This window comes from Macadamia integrifolia, chromosome 4 (genome assembly GCF_013358625.1).
Source record: "Macadamia integrifolia cultivar HAES 741 chromosome 4, SCU_Mint_v3, whole genome shotgun sequence".
NCBI classification, from domain to species: domain Eukaryota; kingdom Viridiplantae; phylum Streptophyta; class Magnoliopsida; order Proteales; family Proteaceae; genus Macadamia; species Macadamia integrifolia.
This window is the reverse complement of record NC_056560.1, coordinates 16076478-16088692: the sequence shown is the minus strand read 5'-3', so window position 1 is coordinate 16088692 and position 12215 is coordinate 16076478. Positions and strand designations below refer to the sequence as shown.

At 37.4% G+C, this 12215-nt stretch overlaps 1 protein-coding gene across 1 annotated transcript; it reads right to left on the bottom strand.

Annotated features, from left to right (window-relative positions):
- Positions 1-11267: 11267 nt before the first annotated feature.
- LOC122075331 lies at positions 11268-12215 on the bottom strand. Its single transcript, XM_042640322.1, has one exon. The coding sequence runs from the start codon at positions 11977-11979 to the stop codon at positions 11476-11478; it is 504 nt and encodes a 167-aa protein (XP_042496256.1). The 5' UTR covers positions 11980-12215; the 3' UTR covers positions 11268-11475.

Here is a 12215-nt window from a genome sequence, read left to right as displayed (position 1 = left end):
TAATATAAATTATTAAAAAAGTTTTATTATATATTAAATATAAATTTTATTTAATTTTAAATCTAAATGATTTGGATGTAAATTAACATAAAATTTAATAACCAAACAAAAAATAATTTGAAATTAGTAAGATAATCATGTGAAGTAATAAAGGATTTAGTTACTTGTCTGATTGTGTAATATATGTCTACGCCTCTCTGTGTCTATTTCTCTTCTCCCACAATAGTGGGTTGAGATAGACATAGGTAAAAAGAAAAATTGGTGCTACCAAGTTTGTAGCCAAATAAATAGAATTATTCACTTTTTCTTTGGGTTCACAAATATATTCTTAGGTTTTAGTATTTTTTTAAAAATATCCTTTGAAATTCCATTTCGGCCGTGTCGTAGGAAAATTCCTGCAGTCCAAGTAGCAGTATAAAATTTTATCTAACACAGGGATGCACTAGCATATGCTAGCAGCCTAGTAGTTTTCTATTTTCCAAATAATATAATTACAAAAGTTTCTTTTAATGTTTGAAATTTTCAGTTATCTTCCCTTCAATTCCCCTTGGGACCAAATAAAACCAAGATAATCTTATTAATAAAGAGAATCATAATAGCAAATAGTATTTACAGAAAAAAAAATAAAAGTTCCATTTTTTAACAAGATTTGAGTATGCGAGTACAGGTGAAATTTCCGTTTTTACGTGATCATTTTACCTCCTTCGTTTAAGATGGAAGGGAAAGGACCTCTCCCTAGACTAAAGCGAGCACTCTACTACACTAACAGCCACCACCACGCTGAGGGGTGTTTCCAAGTCCATGGATACCGATTTGGATAGTGTTTAAACGGGGAAATTGTGCAATGTGCATGAACCTAGACTTGGGTCTATTCCATCACCTCCCATGAGGTACAAGTCAAAAATCACCTCTTTCATACAAACTCTCATTAATTGAATCGAGCAAACAAGACAAATCGAAGAGATTTTATCTTCTTTTTCTTCCTATTTTTAAATCATTTTTTTACTGAAATCTTTCTTTGCATGTTAATGGTTCAGATGCATGTGTTTTGCATTTGGATGATGCCACTTTACACTGGCATTCCCACCTGCAGAGGAACTCAAAACCCAGGAGGAACATGCGGATTAAGCATGCTTTTAAGATCTCAATATGGAATCTATACTCTTTTTAATTCCAAAAACATGACATTTCCAAACATACACCATCAAAAATTGAAAATCATATTCGACTGTTTCAAATACTTTATGTGAACAATATTCAAAACCTTATCCCAACTTAATAAAGTCAGCTACATAAAGTATCCAAGCAAGGACAAGTATGAGGATTCATGTAAAAAGTTCAACAAGTTATGATTAATAATAATAATAATTAAATACCGACTGTCAAACTAACGTACCAATACAAATCAGCCACAGACTTATAAGTAAGGACGAGCGCAAGGATTCATACTTTCCTTATGTGAAACGCATTGAAAAGCAAATCAGTGTGACATCAGATAGTCAAATCTTAGACTGACCAAAATACTAGGGGTATAAGTTTAACCTTGTAAACCCGAACCCACTGTAAGCCCGGATAAGGCTTGAGTTAGGGTTTTCAAGCTGCATAGGGTGGCCTTGGGCTAAGACTTTTAGGCCGTCGGTTGGGCTAGGCCTGAACTGAAACCTATTTTGCTTAGCCCAATTATTTATAAGAATGATTGATGTTGATTATGTCTCAGTTTCTTCTTTTTTCAATGCATGTAAAGGAAGAAAAAAGAATAGCCAGGGTCTATCAGGGTCAGCCTGACCTGGTAACAATCAAGGCCAAGTTGATCCCGACAGGATTGGGCTCGGCTGAGATAACTTAGCCCGATTTTCATATCAGAGATTAAGACCACACCGGGCCACACGTCTATGGTCCACATCCCTAAAAACTATACCACACTACCAACAGTGCAGCTGAAGCCTGTGAAAGATGCAATACAGTTCTCTGGTCCATCGTTCAAGATCCTGGAAGTCACACAGAATGATATCCGATATCTCTAAGAGTGAAAAATCACTGAATTTGGGTACTCAAAAGAGGGCAGCTATCACCACCACCTTACATCCATGCAAGTAACCAAGCTTTTCTTCACTTTGCTTTGATTGACAATGATCGAGGAAAACCATCAATGTCACAGGTAGCCTCAACATAAAATTAAGATTCCAATACTGAATCCAGAGGCCTACTGTACTCCAAAAGGATATTACAGATATTATGCTTGAGGGTTGTGTAGCTAACAAAACTTATTGCCAGCCATAGTGTTGAGTAAATCCATGTATTTCAAATTTTGCGAAATAATTTAGTCAAAATAACTGCTTGGATGGTTCAAAGGATCACATTCATCAAGGTTGTTCGCATGCCTGAACATATAGAAACAGACCTAGATTAATTTATCACACATAAAAAAAGACCTTGATCAGAATACATAAACACCATGACTAGCCAATGAAGGTCAGGACCAGCAACCAAAAAAAAAAATTTAGAATAAGCCTTTTTATGAGGCATAATCAAGTGATCAGACCTAATAGGGGAAAACTTGAAAAGTCATCTACTGGGAATAACAAAGACCTTTTAAGTAGCTCAGAGATTAACATGGTAAACAGACAGCAATCAGGCACTCAACATGTCTCTAAAGAACAAGATTTAAACCCCCTCCCCTTTCTGGACATATAAAGTACCATTTTTAAGCATTTTTTAGCCAAGTCCTGTACACATTCTATTGTAAACTAATCCATAAAGCAGGATCGCAGAACAGAGAACAGACCTAGAATTGAGAGAAATCGCAACTTCAAACAAAAATATCAGAATGCCCTGATATTTCAATCAAGAGTGGTTTATTCTACTGGTGAAACAGACCTGCAGAACCTGAACTGATTTTGATAACAGATAGGTGCATTCAGAGGAGCCTACTGCTCTAAGATTTCAGGTAGCAAATTTAAAAATATAAAATCGATCAGAATTTCGCAGAACTAACAACAGAACTTAAGAAAATGGACTAACAGGAACTTAATTCTCAGATTATAACAAACTCAGAACAGTATTTTATGAGATTGTAAGAAAAGAACTGAATCTAAACCAAAACAGCGGTGCCATAGGGGAGGAAAATTGATAGAGATCTGACCTGTGAGCATGAAACAGAAATATAAATTTGCTAGGAATCTACCTCAGCTCCACTTAGAATCCACCAAGCACACAACTGAATCCACAACAGTAAAGTTTCAGAAAAAGTATTACTTCTCAAATCGATGGGTAGGCCCATGGCCTTTACATCCATGTATAATGTGAGTTAACCCAAGTAGGATGGCATCAGAATCCATTACCGATAACCTTATCCAAAAGAAAAGTAATAAATAAAAAACCTATTTTACTAAAATATTGACTTCAGAGATAGAGATAAGATGGAATTCTAATATCTTACAAATCCAGCATAGATGATATGAAATATAAGTAGCATAGTTTAGAAAACAACTATGTAGTCCCCAAACTAATTAACTAATAAATCCCTTAATCCTACCATTGATTGAAGTGGTTTATTACAACAAAAAACCCCACTGGACCAAAGGCCCAACACATATATCACTTAATCCAAGGCTAGTTCCACTAATATAAGCCCACTTCTCTAATATATCTGCACCACATCCCTTTCTAAAAACATGTCATTGTTGCCTAAGTATTGGGATTCAGGTGGATCCAATTCATTGATGCATATAAATACCTGATCCCCATACCTAAACCCACGTAAATAGCTGTCAGCATCGAAATTTTTCTCCTTCTGGCAGAATTCCTGGTTTGTAAGTATCTTATAACTCCACTAATTTCAAGATTACTATCAAGTAATTTAGGGAGCAGTTAAATCTCTATTTTCACTTATTAAATGTTGTTGAATTTCTCAAGAGGATTCGGCACATGATGTTCAAGTAACACTCAATAGGAATGGTCCAGGAGCAAACCCCCTAGTGTAGTTGAAATTTTCTCAAATAAATAACTTGCGTTCAGGCATGAACATAATTTGTATGTAAATTACAGAATCAGCATCTAAGTATTCCTGAAGCAAATAAAATTTAAGGTTCCAGGGATTTTATTTTTAAATTACAGAATCAGCATCCAAGTATACCAGAAGAAAATAAAGTTAAAAATTATAGAGATTCTATTTTGTAAAGAATTCAAGGTGATCCTTTTCCAGGTCCTGTTATTCAGAGGATTCGAGGTCATGGATGCAGTCCGCTTGGGTTATCTTTTTATTTTCATGCCCCCCCCCCCTCTTTCTTTTCTTTTGATTACAACTTCCTTTGCTTACAACTTCTCTTGCTTACAACAACAGCAACTCAGCCTTATCCCAACTAAATGGGATCGGCTACATGGATTCTTGCCCTCGCCCTCCATTCAGCTCTATTGGTCATACTTGATACAAGGCCTAAGCTATGCATGTCTTTCCTCACCATTTTTCCTATGGTCATTTTACATCTGCCCCTGACTCTTTTAGCTCCTTCAATCTGAAACAAATCACTCATCCGTACTAGAGCATCCAAAAGCTTCCGTTGAACATTGATATGCCACCTGAAACGACTTTCTCGTAGCTTATCATTTACCAAAGCTACTCCCAAATCAGCTATAATATGATCATTCCTCACTTTATCCTTCCTAATTTTGCCACACATCCATCTTAACATCTTCAGCTCTACTACACTGAGATTATCTACATGGTGCTTTTTAATTACCCAACATTTCACACCATACATCATAGCCGGTAGTCATGGTTTTAAGTATCAGTGCGTATCGTGCCGTATCGGCCGATACGTATCGGTATCGGTAGGCATCGGCACGATACATACCGATACGCTACAGAGAATTTTGGGCCCTCTTTTGTGTATCGGTAGTACCGTATAGTACCGTACCGTATCGGTACCGATATGTACGATACTCTGCGATACGAACTTTTGAAAATATGAAAATTCCCGTGAGTATCGGTACCGTATCTACTGTATCGTACAGTATCGAACTGATACATACTGAGACGGTACGATACGGCTACTTAAGTGTGAATGTGCCTTTTGTTGTTTGAAACAAACACTTCAAACTCTCACCAACAGTTTTCTATATTTCTCTTCTTTTTTCCCCTTTGATTCACACACCTTTTTGGAGACTCAAATGGTAGATTAAAAGAAACATTGTGGAAATGAATGGTTCAAAGAAGGAGAAAAACATAGTCCAAGAAGAACCTTGAACTTGAAAGTTGAAAATTTTGAATAATAAGTTCTTGAATCTTTACTCACTTGTATTTCAAATTTATTTCAAACTCCTAATGTTGCAATTATCTTTGTACAGCTGATTGGTGGATGAACTATGGATGGAGCGCTCCAAGCTTGAGGCCAATCGCAATGAAAATATTATCATGCACGGCATCCTCAAGTGGTTGCGAACGTAACTGGAGTACGTTCGGATTGATACACACCAAACCTCGGAATCATCTGAGTTATGAGAAGCTGGGGAAGCTAGTGTATGTGCACTACAACATGAAATTGAAGATGAAATATTTAAAATTGGAGAAATCAGGGGATGATATTGATGTCAACCCAATTGACATCACCCACATACTCGACGAGGAAGATCCAGTTAGGGGATGGATTGAGGAGACTGAAAATGTTTTAGTGTTGGACAAATTATCTGAAGATCGACAAGAAACCACACCTGATCCCATTATAGATGACCTCATTAGAGATATAAATGAAGATTTTAAAAATATTGTTGATGATGAAACCCAAGCACCATCAACTATGGAAGAGGATGATGATAGCTCCAATGATGGCGATATTAGGAGGACGAGATCAGGTGCTACATATAGCGTAACTCAACCAGATAGTGATGATGATGATCAAGACAAGGATGGTGCTGCTGCTGCTGATGATGATGATGATGGTAATGATGATGATGATGATGGTGGTGGTGGTGGTGGCAATGGTGGTGACGGTGGTAGTGGTGGTGGCCAAACTTATGTACCACTACATTTCACAGAGAAGGCTGCATTTACACATGCAACCCAAGATAGTCATCATGGTGCTCGCACACAACCAAAGTCTTTATAGTCGGAGGGGTAGGCGATCCCACAATCCGAGTGCTACTGAGGCATTGATGAGTAGCATGGATTCAATGTGCATTAGTTCAGATCTTGTTGGTTCCTCATCCGGACATGAACACCATGTATCTTCAGATGCATCTTCAGCCTATGGATATGGGACTTATGTAGGACAATCATTTGCCAATCCAGAGCAGTACAGAAGTTCAGATCATGTTGGTTCCTCATCCGGACACGAACACGGACACGGACACCATGTATCTTCAGGTGCTTCTTCAGGCTATGGATATGGGACTTATGCAGGACCAACATTGGCCACTCCTGAGCAGTACAGAAGATTCTACAATGAATGGGAGACCCACTACCATAAATATGTTGACTGGGGTAAATATTGTGCCTATATTCGACAAGTGCAAAATATCATCGTAGTTGCTCCTATTGAAGAAGAAGGTCCTAGCTAAGGATTTGAACCACCACGACACTCTTCAGGGCACTCATCACAGTGGCAATGGCAATGAGGAAAGAAAAAACTGTAAGAAACTCAAACCTCATCATTTTGAACATTTTCAACTCAATATATTTGTCTATCAATACGATACCCTCTATTTAAGTATTTATGCATTCTACATGTTATATATAGCTTTTTTTAACTGTTTTTTATGCAAAAGTGTATAAAAATGTATTCCCTATCCATTTATGTGCATATCTTTAGCGTATCTCCGATACGATACGATACCCTCCGATACGTATCTTAATTTTGACCGACCGATACGGCGATCGATACCGATACTTTAATCCTTGCCGGTAGTATGACGATCCTATAAAATTTTCCTTTTTTTAAAAGGAATACATCAATCACACAGTTCTCCGGACCTCTCCACTTCATCCATCCTATTTTAATTCTCTATGAAACATCATCCACTATATCACATTCTTTATTTATGACTGAGTATAGATACCTAAAATAATCAGTTTGCAGAATCACCCTCACATCAATTTTCACCACCTCATTATTTGTCTTAGTTTAACTACACCATATACTCCATCTTTATTCTACTTAGCTTTAAACCTTTTGATTCGGAGGTTGATCTTAACTCCAACTTGGCGTTGATCCTTGCTTTTGTCTCATCCACCAAAACAATATCATCACCAAAAAGCATACGCCAAGGAACCTCGTTTTAAATGTCTTTGATTAAATCATCTATGATAAATGCAAACAAATAGGGGATTAAAGTTGATCATTAATTTAACCCAATTGTAATTAGGAATTCATTGCCTTGATCCCCCGGCACAATTCTTACACTAGTCACCACATTGTCATACTTCAATTATGTCCACATATTTACTTAAAATGTCTCTCTTCTCTAGTACTTGCCAAATTAACTCTCTTGGGACTCCTTTTTTCTAGACCTACAAAGGCCATATGGAGATCCTTCTAAACCTTGTCATAGTCTCCTAAGTAAATAGCTTTTGTTGTAGACTTTCCTGGCATAAAACTAAGTCGGTTCTCCATAATATTAGTTTCTTGTCTCAAGTGGGTTTCAATAACCCTTTCCAATAATTTCATAGTATGACTCGTTAGTTTAAGGCATCTAGTTATTGCAACTCTGAATAATACCTTTAAATTTTGTAAAAACCATAACCACAATGTTTATCCATTCATCTAGCATTTTCCTTGTGCTCATAATCTTATTAAAACAACTTGGTTAGCCAAGATAAACTATTGATTCATAAGCTCTTCCACAATTCTATTAAGACCTCATCTAGGCCTTGTGCCTTGCTTACTTCCATCCTCCTTAAAGCTTCTTTTGCTTCAAACACCTAATTTTTCGTACATATCTACGATATGGGGTTTCTTGATTGGTAATACAGTCTTTTGGGACACTATTACTTGAAATCTTTTCATTTTTAGTAGGTTTTAGAAATAATCTTTCCATCTCTCCTTAATATCCTCATCCCTTATTAGTACTTTACCATCTTCACTTTTAATACATCTAACACAGCCAAGATCTCTACTCTTCCTCTCATTTTAGCTATTTTATAAATAGCTTTTCTTCCTTCCTTTGTGCTCAAATTGTTACAAAGATTTTCACATTTCTTCACCCTTGCTTTTCCCACTATCTTTTTTAGATCCTCTACATAAGTCCTTTTCCATGTCTTAATGATGCTGATCCGGGTTCCAAAACCAAAATCGGATAGCTTAGGGGCCCATCCAAAAGTGCAAAAACCAATATCAAGGAATAATGGCAGTTCTGTAAATAAATTGAAGTTCCTGATAAGGAGTGTCAGAATTGTATTTTCAAGGGTCTTCAACTTATGAGGAACCAAGTAACATAAGGTATAATGTGTGGCCAAAGGGGTATTCTTGGAAAGGAGATTAAAATAAGGACCATGAAGAATAAGAGAACAAGGAAAGGGGCATTTTGGGAAAAAGAAGTAAGAAGTGTCAAAAGAACTCACGACTTAGGTTTGGAAGTTGTCTTCAACCGTCAGCCAAGAAAACAGGGGCGGAAACCAGTTTCGAACCTGGTGAGTTTTTCCCTCACCATTACTCAAATTTCCATTAGATTTCAGTAGAAAAATCAGATTTCAAAACCCTATTGATTCCAACCAACAGAAACCCCAAAAACTAGGTACAGTTTTAACATTTTCAATCCTGAAATCAGAAGGGGCAATAGGTATAGAACTGGTTATGGTTGTAGGTTAATCTCTCACAACAGGGATCTTTGGGGCTGAAATTCTGGAACTTAAATTGCCCGAAGGAGGACCTCCGTTGACCTATGTTAAGGCTAAAATGAGGTAGGGTAGAGAGAGATCGAGGGCTGATAGGGCTGGTTGCAGGAAAATAAACAGGGAAAGAGAGAGAGAGAGAGAGAGAGATTCACAAAGGGTGTGGAAAAATAAGGTGGCCACACGACCATGGTTATGCACCTACCCGGCACCATAAACACTTGTTCAATCCATTTTTCAAATCTTGCTCTACTATGCCCATCAGTTTATATAAATAAGAGAAAAAACAACCTAAATTGGAAAACTATTCTACTTGGGAATAAAATATTCTACCCTAATCTACCCAACTAAGAAGAAAGGAAATAAAAGACCATTCCTCCGCATCTATCCAAATGAAAGAAAGATTACAATATTATTCCCAAAATAAATAAATCCTCCTAAAATCCTACTAGATTCCAAAATTCAATTGAACGTGGTTCATCTCAGTCTAGATTGCCACACGGGTCAATACAGTTCAGCCATGATTTTGCATCACTTAAAACTAGCTTTTTTAGTCTTGATGTTGTTTGAACCTCATCATCCCACCACCAAGCCTCCCTAGAGGAATGATGTTTTCCTTTCGATTCGTCTAGGACATCTTTAGCAACCTTCTTAATATAAGTAGTCATCTCCTTTTAATCTCCACCACCTTATCCTAAGGCAAATAAGCTCACTTTTTTTTTTACGATTCTGCGTAATAAGACTCATATCCATGACGGTTACAGTCTCCCCTGGAATCACCGTGCAGGCCTTACATACGATCTATCGAACCTTCTAGTTAGGAAGAAATCTAATTGACTACTATGATAACTAAATGCTCATCTCTCTTTTCTAAGTGTTTATAATGGATAAATCATACACCACAATAAAATCTAAACTGAGATCCTCTCTTCGTTCCTCTCTCTAAAAACGATATCCTCTGTGTACACCTCCATAGCGTCTACGATCTCTCCTAACATGTCCAATAAGATCACTCCTACAACAATCTTTTCTCCTTAATTAAAACCTTGCATTAATCCATCCATGTGTTTCCAAAATTATAACTTAATATCAAATGCTACTTGGGGTGCCAAACGTTAATTATATTGACAACTTCTTTCTCCAACATAAGGTTTATGGATATAATCATATCTCCAAATCTTTTAACATCCACCACATCATTCTTTGAATCTTTATCCACAACTATGCCCACTCTACTTCTGTTACTTTTATCCCCCATATACAAAGTTTAAGGTTGTCCAACTCCTTAGCTTTTTTACCCTTCCATCTAGTCTCTTAAATACAGGCCATGTTAATCCTTCTTCTCTTCATAACATCTATCAATTCTAGACTCTTACCCATTAAAGTTCCAAGATGCTAACCTAATCTTACGCTTTTGGACTAGCTACTTTCTCGTACTTGTCCACAATGCGAGAACCATTGCCTACTCACCACCACATTTGGGAGCTGAGGTGGCACATCACTTACAAGGGATGCCTTAGCTAACCCTTGCTCACTTTTCAATACACCAAGGTCATTTCTCGAGTCACTTATTATGGCTGGGAACATTCTAGCATCATCCTGATAATATAAGGTTTTAGAATCCATATCAAAAGGGTTTGGCCAGGGATTTTTACAGTGCTAGATGCTGACCTGATGCACCAAGGCTAGGTTTTTCCAATGCCAATTGCCGACCTAACACACCAACTCTCCTCCTTTATCTGGGCATGAGACCAACAACAAAAGGGTGCGGAGTTGTCTTCTTTTCTTTTGATTAGTGCTCTACTAAATGTAGACTTCATACGTCCTCTTTCTCTAGGGCTCCATGGGCAGGAAGTCATGAGGATGTAGGCCCAATATGTCAAGTCACTTGACTTTTAAGAGCTGCTACAACCAGGTGACCACCATAGACTTCTTATTTCATGAATGACAACTCTTTAGCAATCTAAGATCCACTCTTCAGTATCATAATACATTCAGCAGCACTGGCAATTAGCTTTATCATGTCAAGAATATGCAATAAAAATAATTATGCAGCATATAAGTAACAAACATGTAACTAATTCCACAGCCTCTAGTTTTAAGGAACATAAAACCCATGTTTGAGAACTTCATGTTATCTCAATTAATTAACAAACAAAACATCGATCATGAAAGATTCATTATAGAATCCTGGTAACAAAAAAATATTCTATAACAAAAGAACGTTTCAAAACTTCACAAACTTGATGAAAACATCTTTGTTTGAACTCTAATTAATTAATTACACAGGAAATATTTAGCACTGACATGTGATAACAGAATTTTTTTTTTCCCCAGATACAGTCAATGATATGAGTATTTTTCCTGCACTTGAACAAGCATATAAGTCCCGAAGCAGAGGTAAATGATTAGTTAAATTTAAGTATTCAGATTTGGAGACAAATTTAAACAACAAAAATCTCATCCTTTTATTCATCCCCTATGGAAAAACACTAGGGACGCTGAGCATTAACATCTCAGGATCTCGTACTTAGTTACTTACCTCGAAGGAGCTGACGATCTACATAACAATTAATGTCAGCCCTACAATTAAATAGAAATATTTTTTTCTCTTGAAAATAAATAAATAAATAACAAAATTGAATAAACCACTACGCTTCCTGTTTATCCTTTGACTCCGTTTCCCGATTGGATTCCTTCGAAGCGGCTTCCCGCTCCAATTCCTTGACCACCTCTTCTTCTGCTGCCTTCTCCGCCCGAAGTATCGGTTCGTAGTAATCTGCATGGGCTTCCATACACTTATGCAAAATTCCCGTGATGGCAGAACACTTTTCGACCACATCCTCCTTGTTCTTCTCTGCATCTTCCACGCATTTCTCCCAAGAGATGAAACTATCTCTGCATCCACCTCCCTTCATGAATAGACAAAACCCACATTCTCCCTCTTCCTCATCTTCTCCCCCTTCCCCTTCTTCGCTTCCAGAGACATTCAACTGATCTGAAACACCAGAATCTTGGCCTTTGTCACCGACAGAAAGGTCTGAAACTTCTCTAATTGTTTGGATTTCAGAGGGAGAAGGATGGTCTGAGGTTTCAGGGGATTCCGAGGTCACAGGAATTTCGTTTTCTGAACTTTTACGAGCAGAGGACGACATGATCGAAACTTTGACGATTGCTGTAACTATCTGCTACTGTTCTTCTTTTCTTGTTGTAGTTCACGTTGACAACCCTTATAGGGACCTCCAATGGCGATGTGCTTCCGTTAAACCCTAAACCCTCAGCGGTTGCTTTCGCTGGCCATCAAGCTTCGGCTTTCTTTATTCAGAGTCAGTCAGAGTCAGGACTCAGGGTTTCGTGGGGAATCCGTTTCTTGGTCTGCGCCTTATTTTCT